The 16,778-nt window shown below is 40.8% G+C and overlaps 1 protein-coding gene and 1 pseudogene across 1 annotated transcript in view; one reads left to right on the forward strand and one right to left on the reverse strand.

Annotated features, from left to right (window-relative positions):
- Positions 1 to 14,926, reverse strand: part of MANBA (mannosidase beta) — a 147,365-nt gene extending 132,439 nt beyond the window's left edge. Inside the window, 1 exon segment of the mRNA XM_033214886.1 lies at positions 14,654 to 14,926. Coding sequence (XP_033070777.1) covers positions 14,654 to 14,830 — 177 coding nt within the window. The 5' untranslated portion in view covers positions 14,831 to 14,926.
- LOC117086254 lies at positions 5,289 to 6,527 on the forward strand (annotated as a pseudogene).
- Positions 14,927 to 16,778: the final 1,852 nt, after the last annotated feature.

Consider the following 16,778-nt stretch of genomic DNA (forward strand, 5'->3'; position numbering starts at 1 on the left):
GAGTTATAATCCCTGAGCTCATCATTTTTCTTTCATCACTTTGTCCAGTGAACGTAGGAGCAAGCAACCAGTTTTATTATGTTCCTTGGCTCTCCACATACGGTCAAAAGTATTATGTTTAGAGTCACTAAACTCCTTGCCTCTCACAAGCAGTGAATCAGAGTATCAAATGCATTTATTTTGCATAACTCTCTAAACAGTTCATGCCAAGGACTATTGGTGTTCTCCATACTTTTAGAAATAGAGTCCTTAGGCCGGGCGCGGTGGCTCACACCTGTAATCCCAGCAGTTTGGGAGGCCAAGGCGGGCAGATCACAGAGGTCAGGAGATCAAGACCGTCTTGGCTAACATGGTGAAACTCCGTCTCTACTAAAAATACAAAAAATTAGCCAGGCATGGTGGTGGGTGTAGTCCCAGCTACTCGGGAGGCTGAGGCAGGAGAATGGCATGAACCAGGAGGCAGAGCTTGCGGTGAGCAGAGATTGCGCCACTGCACTCCAGCCTGGGTGACAGAGTGAGACTCCATCTCAAAAAAAAAAAAAAGATACAGAATCCTTAGCATTTTTTGGTCTAATCAAATTAAGCAGTCAATTCCAGAAACCCCAAAATCAATAAAAGAACTCCATCCTTAATATTCTGTTCCTCTAGAACCACTGCTGGTACCAAAATCTGTATTAGTCAGGGTTCTCTAGAGGGATAGAACTAATAGGATAGATAGATAGATATAAACGGGGGTCTACTAAGGAGTATTAACTCACATGATCACAAGGTCCCATAATAGGCCATCTGGAAGCTGAGGAGCAAGGAAGCCAGTCCAATTCCCAAAGCTGAAGAACTTGGAGTCTGATGTTTAAGGGTAGGAAGCATCCAGCACGGAGAAAGATAGAGGCTGGGAGGTTAAGCCACTCTAGTCTCTTCACGTTCTTCTGTCTGCTTTTTATTCTGGCTCTGCTGGCAGTTGATTAGATGGTGCCCATCCAGAATAAAGGTGGGTCTGCCTTTCCCAGTCCACTGAGGAAAATGTTAATCTCCTTCGACAATACCCTCACAGACACACCCAGGATCAGTACTTTGTATCTTTCAATCCAATCCAGCTGACACTCAGTATTAACCATCACAGTGTTTCATTCAGAAGCTATATTCTCCAAACTTCAGTTTCTCCTCTGTCAAATAGGATCTTCAGCTATGACTCTTACTTCAAAGAGTACACAGGTACAAGAGATCCCCAGCCCATGAGTCTGGCAACATGTTTTGGTCAACCTTCACATTATATTTTTCTAAAATCCTTAAGTTAGTAAATATTGTTTTCCATCTAACACAGCTCTAAGTGAAAAAAGTTGCAATTTAAGGAGAGTCCTTATTTTCTGACCAAAGAGACTACAATTTAAAAGGGAAAACAAGACAAACCATTTGCTTGGCCCACTATAAGTGCCAGGCATTATGCAAGGTTTTTAAGGAGACACAGAGACAAGTGACACCTGACTAAAGTGTAGCAGTGGGCTTCCCAGCACTGGAACTCATGAAAGGTTAGAATAAATGCCTAGAGACAGATTCCTAGCTGATAGGAAGAGTCAGAGGAGGAGATTACACTTGCTCTGGGAGTGAGGCTGGGCAGCTACATGGTTCCACTGCCTCTGAGACGAAGCCAGGAGGTGACTGTAGCTGACAGGTGGAAGAGGCAGTTGGTGAAATATTTTCTGCATGGGTTTGAGCCCCAGCTTAATCCTAATACCTGTGAGTCTTTGTGAAGCTCATAAAACATCTCTGTACACCTGTTTTCTCAGTTCTACAACGGAGATAGTAATCATACCTACATGCCTCACAGGATCAGTATAAAGAGTGCACGAGATAATTACGAAAAGTGCTTAGAACAGTTCTTGGTACATAGTGTGCACTTAATAAATGATAGCCTTCATTTCTATTACATGTACCAATCTGAAATGATATCTAAGATATATTAAGTTAAAGAAAAAAGTCAATATAAAACTATATATATATATATATAGAATGCAATCATCTGTGGGGGGGAAATACATAAATCTATATATGATTATCTGTCTGTATATGTTTATAACATATATGGAAGAATACACCAGAAACTGGTTAATCGTGGTTGTTTCTATAGAAGGGAACTGGAGACCTAGAAGACAGGGATGCTTTTCATAACATAGCCTACCTTTAAAACTGTTTACTATTGGCCAGGCAAGGTGGCTTATGCCTGTAATCCCAACATTTTGGGAGGCCAAGGTGGGTGGATCACGAGGTCAGGAGTTCGAGACCAGCCTGGCCAACATGGTTAAACACCATCTCTACTAAAAATACAAAAATTGGTTAGGTGGTGGTGGGTGCCTGTAACCCCAGCTACTCATGAGGCTGAGGCAGGAGAATCACTTGAACCCGGGAAGCAGAGGTTGCAGTGAGCCGAGATAGTGCCATTGCACTCCAGCCTGGGTAACAGAGCAAGACTCCATCTAAAAACAACAACAACAACAACAAAAACCGTTTACTATTTATATGCTTTACCTGTTTCTAAATGTCATTAAAATTAATCTCTTTTTTAAAAAAAGAAAACAATGAGCTAGGTTGATAGAGGTAGAAATGGTAAGGAATGGTTATAAGACACTATAGTTGGACTTAAAAGATCCAGTACCTAACAACAGACGTGAGGGAGAAAAAAAAAAACGGATCCAAGATCCTAGGCTTAGTTTACTGAGAAAATACATATGCTTTTATTGTAAATAGGTAAAATAAGAGAAAGTAAGGGTTGGGAGAATTGAGAGAAGAAATATTTGGATATATGGAGTTTCATATGCCATGAAGACACTGAGGTAGGAGAGTTGAACAGAATTTCTAGCTGGAAATCAAGTGAGATGTGGTGGTTAGACACAAGCATTTCAGCAATTGTGGTACAGAAGTGATGGCTGAAACGAAGAGAATTCCAAGAGATGGAGAATACAGAAAGAAGTGATATGTGAATTAACCCTGAGAAAATGTTTACATTTTTTTAGAGCTTTTAGCAAATGGGGTGATTTTAGTGGTATAATTTGAACAAAAGTATATTGTACTCATGTCTCTATTTTCATCAGACACATTTGAATTAAAATAATAACTGTTCCATTTGTTTATTATTTACTGTTTCTGCCAATAAGCAGCATGCAACGGTGAAAAGAACATCGGTGTTTGAATCCTTGCTCCACCATCCATTAGGTGCATAATCTTAGGCAATAACTTCTCTGAGCCTCAGTCAATGTGAATTATTATACCTTTTCCAGAGGGTTGTTGTGGAAATTTTATGAACAACTGCACATGAAAGGGCCAAGAAAAGTGCATCACACGTGGAAGACGTAAAATAAATTTTACATGAAAATGAATTGTATAGGCTGATTACACATATTTATACTTATATATGATAAGGACCAGCCAACGCTTACCTAAAAATTCAGCTCTCAGGTAGTCCTTTGATTTTCAGTTCGGGGCCAGACAAAGCAAATCCTCCCATACCCCAAACGCACCTCATGTGGCATCAAACAAAAAAGCGTATGTCCAGGTTTAAGGATCAGGATTTTTAAAACCGTTTTTTTCAAATGAGGGCTTAAAAACCTTAGACTTTTCTCTTCCCAGAAATTGAGCAACGTTATTAATTGATGACTATTTCTGTTTAAATTAAATTTCAAATGCAGAGTCATTAGCTATTTTATCTCCTTAATGTCACACTTGATAGATGCAGCCAACCTTTTTTTTTTAATTTTACTTTAAGTCAGTCAAATTTTTAGAAGAAGACATACATATCTTTAAAGGGTCATTTCCTAAAAAGCTTTTGAGATCATTTCACATCACAAAATGATCACGTAAAGCTGAACATTTCATTATTTTTTCTTTTTTAATTTAAAAATATTTTCTATCATTCTCAGTATTCAAACAAAGATTTCATTCTTACAAGTTTTTTTTTTTTTTTTTTTTTTTTTTTTTTTTTTTTTGAGACGGAGTCTTGCTCTGCCGCCCAGGCTGGAGTGCAGTGGCCGGATCTCAGCTCACTGCAAGCTCTGCCTCCCGGGTTCACGCCATTCTCCTGTCTCAGCCTCCCGAGTAGCTGGGACTACGGGCGCCCGCCTCGTCGCCCGGCTAGTTTTTTGTATTTTTTTTAGTAGAGACAGGGTTTCACCGTGTTAGCCAGGATGGTCTCGATCTCCTGACCTCGTGATCCGCCCGTCTCGGCCTCCCAAAGTGCTGGGATTACAGGCTTGAGCCACCGCTTAAGATCTCTGTGGAAGGTTAGTATAACAACCAGAAAACCTTCTGTTTTAAGAAAAAAAAAATGTATGTTTAGTCATTTTGGATTATAATAATGGGACTGTCTTCTCTGAAACACATCAAAAATATTTCACGAGTCATAATGGTATTGTGGTTACGTTGAAGAAAAAGGAAGTCCTTATCTTTTAGAGACCCATACTGAAATGTCTGTGGATGAAATAATGTGATAACTGGGATTACTTTATAATACTAAGGGGACCAGGAGCGACAGCTCACACCTATAATCCCTACACTTTGGGAGGCCGAGATGGGAATATTGCTTGAGCCTGGGAGTTTGAGACCATCCTGTGCAACACAGGGAGACTCTGTCTCTACAAAAAAGAAACAAATTAGCTGGGTATGGTGGTGTGAACCTGTAGTCCTAGCTACTTGGGAGGCTGAGGCAGGAGGATCGCCTGAGTCCAGGAGGTGAAGCCTGCAGTGAGCCACGACCACGCCACTGCACTTCAGCCTGGGTGACAGAGTAATACCCTATCTCAAAAAATATATATATAAAATAAAATAAAATAACAAAACAAAATAATAAGGGATGGCACAGTGGATAGAGACTAAACAAAATTAGCCATGAATTGATCATGTTGAAGCCAGGTGATGGATACATGAAATTTCATTTTGCAAGTATCTGTATTTAACTATTTGTTTGAAATTCACCAAAAGTTTAACAACATTCACATAGAAACTGCTTATTTGCTACTTAAAGAATACAAAAGTATAATGTACACTGATGCACATATATTGTTAGAATGTCCTTATGAGTGATAACCTGCAGATTGGAGACTCCATAGACAGACTCATGGCTCCTTAGAAAGAATGATTGTGGGTGGAGGAGACCCAAGGAGAAAAAGCAGAGTCCAGGCTTCGACCGCAGCTTCTCGCTTACCTGTGCAGTCTAATTTTGAGTGGCCTCTTTGTAGTTAAGAGACAGGAGCTCCCATTCTCTGTCTACTAACCCAAAAGCCTTGTGTGTACTCCTTGCCATGGCTCAGCTCCAAACATACTTCTACACCGATAACAAGAAATATGCCGTAGATGATGTTTCCTTCTCAGTCCCTGCCACCTCTGAATTTGCTGACCTTAGTAACATCATCAATAAATTACTAAAGGACAAAAATGAGTTCCACAAACATATGGAGTTGTATTTCCTTCTTAAGGGCCAGTTTCTGCGAATGTCCTCGATCAAACACACGGAACTGGAGAATATGCCATCAGAGGCAGTTGTGAAAATAGAATATGTGAAGTACACAGCACCCCAGCCAGAGCAATGCATGTTCCATGATGACTGGATCATTTCAGTTAAAGGGGCAGAGGAATGGATCTTGACTGGTTCTTATGATAAGACCTCTCAAATCCGGTCCTTGGAAGGGAAGTCAATAATGACAATTGTGGGACATATGGATGTTGTAAAAGATGTGGCCTGGGCAAAAAAAAAAAAAAAGACAGTTTGTCTTGCTTATGTTTGAGTGCCTCTATGGATCCAACTATTCTCTTATGGGAGTGGAACAGAGAGAAACAAAGTGAAAGCCCGACCGTGCTGCCGAGGTCATGCTGGAAGTGCAGAGTCTATAGCTGTTGATAACTCAGGAACTACATTTTGCAGTGGCTCCAGGGATAAGATGCTAAAGATCTGGTTTACAGTCCCTACAGAAGATGAAATGGAGGAATCCACAAATTGACAGAGAACACAGAGCAGTTAGGACTCCCATAGTGACCCGCTCTGGTCACAAGGAAGCAATTTCCTCAGTTCTGTGGTCAGATGCTAAAGAAATCTGCAGTGCATCTTGGGACCATACAATTAGAGTGTAGAATGTTGAGTCTGACAGTCTGAAGTCAAACTCTGACAGGAAATAAAGTGCTTAATTGTATTTCCCTTTCTCCAACTTTGTAAGTGGTTAGCATCTGGAAGCACAGATAGGCATACCAGACTGTGGGATCCCTGAACTAGAGACCATTCTTTGATGTCACTGTCCCTAACTTCACATATAGGTTGGGTGACATTAGTAAAATGGTCTCCTACCCATGAACAGCAGCTGATTTCAGGATCTTTAGATAACATTGTCAAGTTGTGGGATACAAGAAGTTGTATGATCTGGCTGCTCATGAAGACAAAGTTCAGAGTGTAGACTGGATAGGGACACAGGGCTATTTTCAGTGGACAAGCAGACAATAAGTTGTATTCCTACAGATACTCACCTACCACTTTCCATGTGGGGACATGAAAGTGAATGATAAATTGATCATATTCTTTATACAAATGAAATTGGTAGAAAATCATGAAATTACATTGATGCAGGTGCAGAAAGCAACCGTTTGAAGTTTATATAATGTTTTCACTCTTCATAACAGCTAACATTTAACTATCTTTTTCTTATTTTGTATTTATAATACAATAGTTTGTGTTTATAAAATGAAAAGAATGATTGTGACTAGCTTGTTAATCACATGTATAGCTACTATGATGTACTCTTATAGTTTATAGTTAATAAATTCACACATCTAAAATATATCTTTCTCTGGCCATTTGTCCCAATTGCAGATGAAGAATATAAGATAATAATAAAATTTACAGAAAAAGTACTAAGTATCTGATGCCCACCACTTTTTAGTATATGTGTATATTTATATACTTATAATTTTTATTTTTAAGTGTAGATTTTGAATAAGAACACATCTTTATAATGCGGTCTATGAAGCTATTTGAAATAATTCTGGATCTATATTTACAGATACAGACAAATATATTCATGATATGTTTTAAATGTTAAAGTAGCTAACAAAACCACCTTAGGTGATGATTTCATTATTATGTTATTATATTTGTCTATATATACTTAGAAAACAATGTGGAAAGATAAACACTAGTAATTTTACAGTGGTAAAGACTTTTATATCTGCTTTATATTATGTGTTTTATTGGTTTTTCTTCCTTCTTTATATTTTCTGTATTGCTTTTATCCAATGAACATTAAATAAATATATATTTTTAAAAGAATTTTAATCTTTTAACCTTTTTAAAGATTAAAAGAGAAGGAATAACAATATTATATCAGTATATGGGAATTTAGTGCATGATAAAAGTAATATATCAGTGGACAAGAGAGAAATTGTTCAAATCAATTTCTCCTATGAACTATTTGGCAAAAACCTCAAATGAATCAAAATTTTAAATACAGGGGGCCGGGCGCGGTGGCTCAAGCCTGTAATCCCAGCACTTTGGGAGGCCGAGACGGGCAGATCACAAGGTCAGGAGATCGAGACCATCCTGGCTAACATGGTGAAACCCCATCTCCACTAAAAAAAAAATACAAAAAACTAGCCGGGCGAGGTGGCGGGCGCCTATGGTCCCAGCTACTCGGGAGGCTGAGGCAGGAGAATGGCGTAAACCCGGGAGGCAGAGCTTGCAGTGAGCTGAGATCGGGCCACTGCACTCCAGCCTGGGCGACAGAGCGAGACTCCGTCTCAAAAAAAAAAAAAAAAAAAACAGGAACCATAAAGATAGCTGAGAGGAATTATTTTTAAGCAAACTACCAAAGACAGAAACAACCATAAAAGAAAAACAAAAGATTTCAACATACATAGCTTTACAACATCCATATGACAAAATACTTCATTAATAAATGGGACATTTGGGATTTATTTTGAATTTGAATTTTTGAAAATATATAACAAAGGGGCCTTATAAATCTGTATTAGAGAGGCCAGCCATGGTGGCTGACACCTGTAATCCCAGCACTTTGGGAGGCCGAGGTGGGCAGATTGCCTGAGCTCAGGAGTTCAAGACCAGCTTGAGCAACACAGTGAGACCATGAGAATCGCTTGAACCTGGGAGGCAGAGAATGCAGTGAGGAAGATGATGCCACTTCACTCCAACCTGGGTGACAGAGTGAGACTCTGTCTCAAAAAAAAACAAAAAAAAATTGCCATTAAAGATAAATAGCCAAAAGAAAAACAGATAAAGAAGATGAATTAGAAATGCCCACATCACCAATAAACACATGAAATAAACATATATATTTGACCTTACAAGAAAATAAATTGATTTTGATTTGTTTCTTAAATAATATTGAAATCTAGCACCTAAGACAAGCACTCTGATAAAATAATGGTGGCAGTGTACAACTGGTACAATGTTTATGAAAAGCAACTTAGAAGCACATACTAAATGACTAAAAAAAATACATATCCTATGAATCAGCTATTTAACTTTTAAATATTTGTATAAGAAAACAAAGACGTACAGTAAAATTTAGTTAAAAGGATCCTCATCAAAAAAATAGAAAAAAAATGGAGTCAGATTTAACTATCCAACAATAAGTAATAGATTATAAGTGATGGTAAGTGTATATAACAGAATTTTAAAAGAGCCACTAAACATGGTTTATAGAAACCTGTTTACTGCAGGTAAGAGCATCACAAAATATTAAATGTGAAAGAGTTGTTAAGTTGTATATTTAAATACTTATAAATGTGTATGCATTTAAAAAATTAGAATGCATACACTGAATTTTTTTTTCATTTTAATAGTGGTTATCCTGCTCAAGGAAATAAAAGAGGACACAAACAAATGGAAGAACATTCCACGCTTCTGGATAGGAAGAATCAATATTGTGAAAATGGCCATATTGCCCAAGGTAATTTATAGATTCAATGCCATCCCCATCAAGCTACCAATGACTTTCTTCACAGAATTGGAAAAAACTACTTTAAAGTTCATATGGAAACAAAAAAGAGCCCACATTGCCAAGACAATCCTAAGCAAAAAGAACAAAGCTGGAGGCATCATGCTACCTGACTTCAAACTATACTACAAGGCTACAGTAACCAAAACAGCATGGTACTGGTACCAAAACATAGACCAATGGAACAGAATAGAGCCCTCAGAAATAATACCACACATCTACAACCATCTGATCTTTGACAAACCTGACAAAAACAAGAAATGGGGAAAGGATTCCCTATTTAATAAATGGTGCTGGGAAAATTGGCTAGCCATATGTAGAAAGCGGAAACTGGATCCCTTCCTTATACCTTATACAAAAATTAATTCAAGATGGATTAAAGACTTAAATGTTAGATCTAAAACCATAAAAACCCTAGAAGAAAACCTAGGTAATACCATTCAGGACATAGGCATGGGCAAGCACTTCATGACTAAAATGCCAAAAGCAATGGCAACAAAAGCAAAATTGACAAATGGGATCTAATTAAACTAAAGAGCTTCTGCACAGCAAAAGAAACTACCATCAGAGTGAACAGGCAACCTACAGAATGGGAGAACATTTTTGCAATCTACTCATCTGACAGAGGGCTAATATCCAGAATCTACAAAGAACTCAAACAAATTTACAAGAAAAAAACAAACAACCCCATCAAAAAGTGGGGAAAGGATATGAACAGACACTTCTCAAAAGAAGACATTTATGCAGCCAACAGACACATGAAAAGATGCTCATCATCACTGGTCATCAGAGAAATGCAAATCAAAACCACAATGAGATACCATCTCACACCAGATGGAATGGCAATCATTAAAAAGTCAGGAAACAACAGGTGCTGGAGAGGATGTGGAGAAATAAGAACACTTTTACACTGTTGGTGGGATTGTAAACTAGTTCAACCATTGTGGAAGACAGTGTGGCAATTCCTCAAGGATCTAGAACTAGAAATACCATTTGACCCAGCCATTCCATACTGGGTATATACCCAAAGGATTATTAATCATGCTGCTATAAAGACACATGCACACGTATGTTTATTGCGGCACTATTCACAATAGCAAAGACTTGGAATCAACCCAAATGTCCATCAGTGACAGACTGGATTAAGAAAATGTGGCACATGTACACCATGGAATACTATGCAGCCATAAAAAAGGATGTGAGTTCATGTCCTTTGTAGGGACATGGATGAAGCTAGAAACCATCATTCTGAGCAAACTATCGCAAGGACAGAAAACCAAACACCGCATGTTCTCACTCATAGGTGGGAATTGAACAATGAGAACCCTTGGACACAGGGTGGGAAATATCACATACCCGGGCCTGTCATGAGGTGGGGGGAGCAGGCAGGGATTGCATTAGGAGATAATACCTAATGTAAATGATGAGTTAACGGGTGCAGCACACTAACGTGGCACATGTATACATATGTAACAAACCTGCACGTTGTGCACATGTACCCTAGAACTTAAAGTATAATTTTAAAAAAAGGGAAAAAATTAAAAATAAAAATAAATAAATAAATAAATAAAACTGTTGGGGGCATTAGCCACATGAACAGCTGTCAAAAAAAAAAAAATAGTGGTTATCTCTGGAAGTGATGTTTCCAACCTTCTTCTTACTTATCTATGTATTTTAAGGTTGGCATACAGAGACTATCTAAAAAAAAAAAAAAAAAGGAAGAAACTGCTTAAAAACTTACACCAGTGAGAAATTCCACAGAAAAGCTCAGAGCATTCCTAACAAGGGTCCCTTTATCTATGCACTTAACGTATCATATGGAAATTAATTAGTTTTCTGCCTCACTAAATGTGGCCTCCCACAAAATAAGAACTATAGTCTCACTCTCAATTTCTTTTTTTATTCTTAACGCCTATTATACTGTGTGGCATAATAGCAGGCTGAGGGCTGGGCACAGTGGTTCATGCCTGTAATCGCAGCACTTTGGGAAGAAGAGGCAGGCGGTTCATTTGAGGTCAGGAGTTCAAGACCAGCCTGACCAACATGGAGAAACCTCGTCTCTACTAGAAGTACAAAATTAGTCAGGCGTGGTGGCGTATGCCTGTAATCCCAGCTACTTGGGAGACTGAGGCAGGAGAATCGCTTGAACCCAGGAGGCAGAGGTTGCGGTGAGCTGAGATCGTGTCATTGTATTCCAGCCTGGGCAACAAGAGCAAAACTCCATCTCAAATAATAATAATAATAATAATAATAATAATAGCAGGCTGAAGGAGTAACTTTTCACAGAGAACCCAAAAGTCTCTCTAAGAAACCAAAGGTTTAGATTCTGCACAGAAAACCCAGAGAGTCACCTATGAAAAAGCCAAGACTAGCCACAGAATCTCTCACTAAATACAAATTTCATTTAACCAGCTCAGATAAAAAATCCTGGCATTTTCCTGCACCTCCCCCTTCTCTCTCCCAATCCATTTACAAATCCAACTGAAGAAATCCTGTTGTTTTGACATTTAAAATGTGTTCTCACAACCATTCTCACCATTTCACTGCCACCATGCTGGTCCAAGCCAGAAGTCATCTCTTGCCCATAGACCAGCAATAGTCCCCTGGTTGGTCTCCAGGCTTCCACTCTCCTGCACTTCAGCCTTCACACAACAGAGTGACCTTGAAAAAGGCAAATCTAATCATGCTACTCTAAGCTCAAAGCCCCCAATAACTTCCCATCACATAGAGAATAAAAGGCAAAGTGCTTCCTATGGCTCACAGCCCTTCATGATCTGCCCTAGACTTTGAACTCCTCTCCTTCCCTCTGTTCACAGGTCTCTAGCCACACTGGCCTGCTGACTATTCCTGAAACTTGTCAAGCTCATTCCTGCCTCAGGGCCTCTCTCTTCCCCACTCCTGTGTTTTTCCTCTTTGCTGGAAATGCACTTCTCCTTAAAAGTGACCTTTTCAAACAGGTCTTTTTGTTTAAAAGTCACCTCATCAAAATACCTATCTTGAACCACTTTTTAAAAAATAGCAATGCTTTCCAACCAGCCTTCACTGTCTCTTCCTTTAACCTGCTCAATTTTTCTTCAGTGCGTCACCTGCCATAACATTATTTATGAATTTGGTATGTGTCTATCTCCTCCACTAGAATATCCATTAGGGAAAGGACTTTGTTTTCTTTACCACTCGATTTCAGGTACTTAGAATAGTGCCTGCCACATCAGAGGTACGAAATAAATATGAGATAATTAACTAGGTGAATAAATAAATGAATGAATGATATCACCAATATATGTTTTAAGTTCTTATACAAACACAATATTTGGCCCACTGTCTACTATAAACCATAGACTATTTCCTGATGCCAACACCAAAAAGGGATGTTACAATAAAGCAGGTAGGATAACAGTCTCACATTACCAAATAACGATACTGATCTGATGTTGACGATTATTTCTTTACTTTTTTTTTTTTTTTTTTTGAGACAGGGTGTCACTCTGTTGCCCAGGTTGGAGTACAGATCACGGCTCACTGCAGCCTCAACCTCCTGGGCTCAAGCAATCCTCCCACCTCAGCCTCCCTAGTAGCTAGGACCACAGGTGCATGCCACCACACCCAGTTAATTTTTTAATTATTTATAGAGACAGGGTCTCGCCAGATTGCCCAGACTGGTCTCAAACTCCACCTACCTCTGCCTCCCAAAGTGCTGGGATTACAGGCATGAGCCACTGTGCCCAGCCTGATGATTATTTTCAATGGGCCTTGTGTTTCTTAAGCCCCAAAAGCCTTCTCATTTCTCATCCCACTGCCATATGAGACCCATATCCACCTGACTGAAACCTCAATGTTTTTCTAAGAATTTATGAAGAGACTTAAGAAATCTCTTCAAATTGTTCCTATGAGGAAGTTATTTCATACTATGAGCAAATTCATTTTCATTAAATATCTGTAGTAACCAAACATTGTTTCTTAGCTCTGTAATATGGCACAATAATCTGACTTACTGACTTACTGACTTACTCTTTATTTCGCATTGGCTTAATTTTTATTTATTTATTTATTTATTTATTTTGGTAGAGATAGAATCTCTAAGCCATGCTGGTCTTGAACTCTTGGCCTCAAGTAATTTTCCCACCTCGGCCTCATAGACTCTTTCTGTGTTGGCCACACTGGTCTTGAACTACTGGACTCAACAGATCCTCCCACCTTGGCCTCCCAATGCTCTGGAATAACCAGCTTGAGCCAACATACCAGCACCCATTGGCTTAATTATTTCAGTAAAATGAGGCAAGGAGGAACCCTACAAAATAAACAGAGGCATTCTCAAAGCAGATATAAGTGAAGACTCAGAGTATACTGTGGTCAACTGTGTTCTATATCACAAGTAGTTTGTCAACTAAAAATAAAGTACTGAAGTTTGGGAACGATTTACTATAAAAATACATTGGACTATGGTCAATGTCATTTACAACATTCACCTCCTTTCTGATACACATCTCAGGAAAACAAAAAACAAAAAAAAAACGACTAAGTACCAGGTCAGAAATTTTGCATAACTGCAGGTGACCACCTTGTCATGGAAATAAACTTAGAATGGTGCTCCTGAAAGTCAACCACAGTGCTTCAAAAACACATGATTTTTCAAAAAACCAAAGTAAGCATACCACATAGTATAGATACCAGGCTATGGCGTTGACCTGGATTAGAATTCCATTTCTTTCCATTTAGTTGCTGTATGATATTGGTCACCTTCCTAATTTCTCTGTGTTCCATAATTCCATATTATCCATAAAATTCAGATATGAACACTTACTATATAGAGTTGTTATGAGGATTGGACAATGTATGCATCCCACAAGTAGATCAATTACAAGCACATCTTGTCCCATGTAAAGGCAACACGTGGGAACGCTGTGCAAGAGGGAACAGCAAAAGCAGTTGGAGGATGGAAGTCAGTTTGCAAACCTATGTGCAGAGGCAGCCAAACAGGAAAACGTCCGCCACAAGTAGTCTGTAAATTGGAGACTCCATTGAGATACACACACACACACACACACACACACACACACACTCCCTGAGAGGAAACAGCACCTTTGTTCATCACCAAGTTAGCCTTAAAAATTATTTACCCATTATTAGCCACACTAGCACTGACAAACCCAACTTTACTCTTGTAGGTCATTCTCCACAGCGTCTGTGCTGCATCAATCCCAAATCTGACTCCCTGACGCTTAAAAGCGAAAATAAAAAACAGAGACATTACTCAATAGAGTTAACCCTTACTTAGCAAAACGCTGTTGTCCCCTGTAGCGTGCAGATAGTAAAGACAGTAATTCCCGACCTTACGCTTGTCAGTGACAGCATGCCCTTTGTATACACGCTTCAGTCGAGAACGACTGCAGTAAATAAACTGCTAGTAGCAACACTGTTCCTCTATCTAAACTTCCGCTTTCCAGAGTTACTGATGTCCCAACATGGGTCCGTCGCTCAGTCTCCGTCAAGCCCGTACCCCATAGCCTGGGCATTTCCCCCCTCAGATCACAAGATGCAAAGGGGAAGTTACTGCCAAACCGACAAGAATGGCCCAGAGCTGGGGGCTGCCAGGCGGTTCCTGGGCCCCTCTCAGCACCCAGAGGAAGTCGGGCGCAGGCTCGCTACGGGTCGGCCGCATGCCGTACCTGGATCAGGCCCTGCTGGAACAAGGCGCTGTGCACGCAGCCTGGGACCGCGCCGGGCAGCTCCAGCGAGCCGTTCCTATTGCAGATGCTCCAGTTTCCCCGCAAGCTGTAGCTAAGCGCCGCGGCGGTGGTGCCTGTACCGCACAGCGCGAGCAGCAGGATCAAGTGGAGGCGCATCTTGGGAGCTCGCGCCACAGAGATGTGGAAGGATCGAAAGGCAGCGGGACAAGAGACCGGCGGGGGAACCCACTCACCCACTCGGAAGGAGCAGAGGCTTTAGGTCTCCGCCCCGGCCCCGCCCCCAGGTCAGCTGAGCACCCTCCAGGCGCCGCCGCGGGCTGCAGGAGAACAAGGAGCCTGCGCCAGCCCCCGCTGGAAGTCCGGCGTCGCGGCTGCGGTAGTTGCAGTCCCCGAGAATAGCTACAGGCTGGGGGGCATTGCGGTCTGAGCCCTCCTTCAGTGCTCCTTCCCGCCGCCTCAGTACATACAACTGGAGGCAAGAACCTTGCACGCTAATTGGGACATAAAGATCCCTGGACGCGAAGTGGCACAAAGCCTCGGGAGATCAGAGACCGACTGTACGTGGAGACCACAGCTGGAGAGGCCCCTCTCTCCTTCAAAGAACCGAAATTGGGAGACAACCCACCTCTTCCCTTCCCCCAAATTTACACAGACCCTCATCTACCTGGTAGCGTAACACTCACCCCCCTGCAGCTCAACTCGCGGGTCTCAGAGCCTACCCCTCCCTTCAAAGAGTAAACAAGTACTAGCAGTACCTCACAGTACCTAGCAGTCACAAGGTTGTTCTGAGGGCTAACCAAGAAAATGCGACTACAGCATGCAGCATACAGCATGCAGCAGGGAGCCTGGCCCTCACGTTAGCTATTGTTACTAGCGGCCTACGTCCTTATGTTTCATAAAGCCCCACGGAGGTTTCTGAGGTTCTGGAACCTGCACTAGGCGCACAACTGAGTTTAAAATTCTCTGCACTCACTAGCTGTGGGACTTGGGCAAGCCGCAAAATCTCCATCTCCGTTTCTTGAAGTTTTCAAGTTGCTTTAAGTATAAAATGAGTTAACATATGTGATCGTCCCTAACAATGCCAGAGTACCCAAGAAATACCAAGGACTTAATTTCGGGTGTTGTAGTCAAATGGCCTACCTGAGTCCCATTCGTTCAATAGGATGTAACAGTGATCCCAGATGTTAAGAGGGAATTTTACATTGCATAGACTGCCTTTCTCCTGTGTTGACGTTATCTGCCTTATATTTATGCTTCGGAAGAAGTCCTTGAAAAGAAATTTTCTCTCTTCAAATCTGAGCTTTGTTTTGCCTTATAATGGCCTTGGAATTGCCTGATTCTGCAGGCACCGGACAATATCTTACTTTGCAAAGTCAGCATTATTTACAAGTCCTGAATATCTTGGCTTAAAGGACATATGGATTATCCAGCCCGAGCCGCTGGCTTACAGATGAGGGAACCGAGTTCAAAGATATCAGGGCCAGTCGCCGCGGCTCACCTCTGTAATCCCAGCACTTCTGGGAGGCCGAGGCGGGTGGATCACTTGAGGTCAGGAGTTCGAGACCAGCCTGACCAACATGGTGAAACCCTGTCTCTATTAAAAATACAAAAATTAGCCGGGCGCCTGGTGGCAAGTGCCTGTAGTTGTAGCTGCTCGGGAAACTGAGGCAGGAGAATCGCTTAAACCCAGGAGGCAGAGGTTGCAGTAAGCCGAGATGGTGCCACTGCACTCCAGCCTAGGCTATAGAGAGAGACTAAAAAAAAAAAAAAGGAGATCAAGTGACTTGCCTGTCACATAGTGGCAGACAGGATTAGAACCCTCCTCTTCAAGGTCCTGCTGTCAGATCCCAATGATATTACAGGGGAAACTCTCTCACTCACTGCTTCAAAGCCTTCCTCACTCACTCCAGAAGCATTTTTACCTTTGATAGGAACAAAGCTCTCAATTCAAATTATATGCCATAATTCATGGCATTAAATGGCTAGCCATGGTCTATGTAACACTGATAACACAAGGTTTATGGCAACAAGAGCAGCAAAGGAATTTTTTCATAACTCCCAGATATTTCATTAAGCCAAATGAGAGGAAGATTCATCCTTGATG

The sequence above is a fragment of the Trachypithecus francoisi genome, unplaced genomic scaffold, assembly GCF_009764315.1.
Source record: "Trachypithecus francoisi isolate TF-2019V2 unplaced genomic scaffold, Tfra_2.0 Lachesis_group1, whole genome shotgun sequence".
Classification (NCBI taxonomy): Eukaryota; Metazoa; Chordata; class Mammalia; order Primates; family Cercopithecidae; genus Trachypithecus; species Trachypithecus francoisi.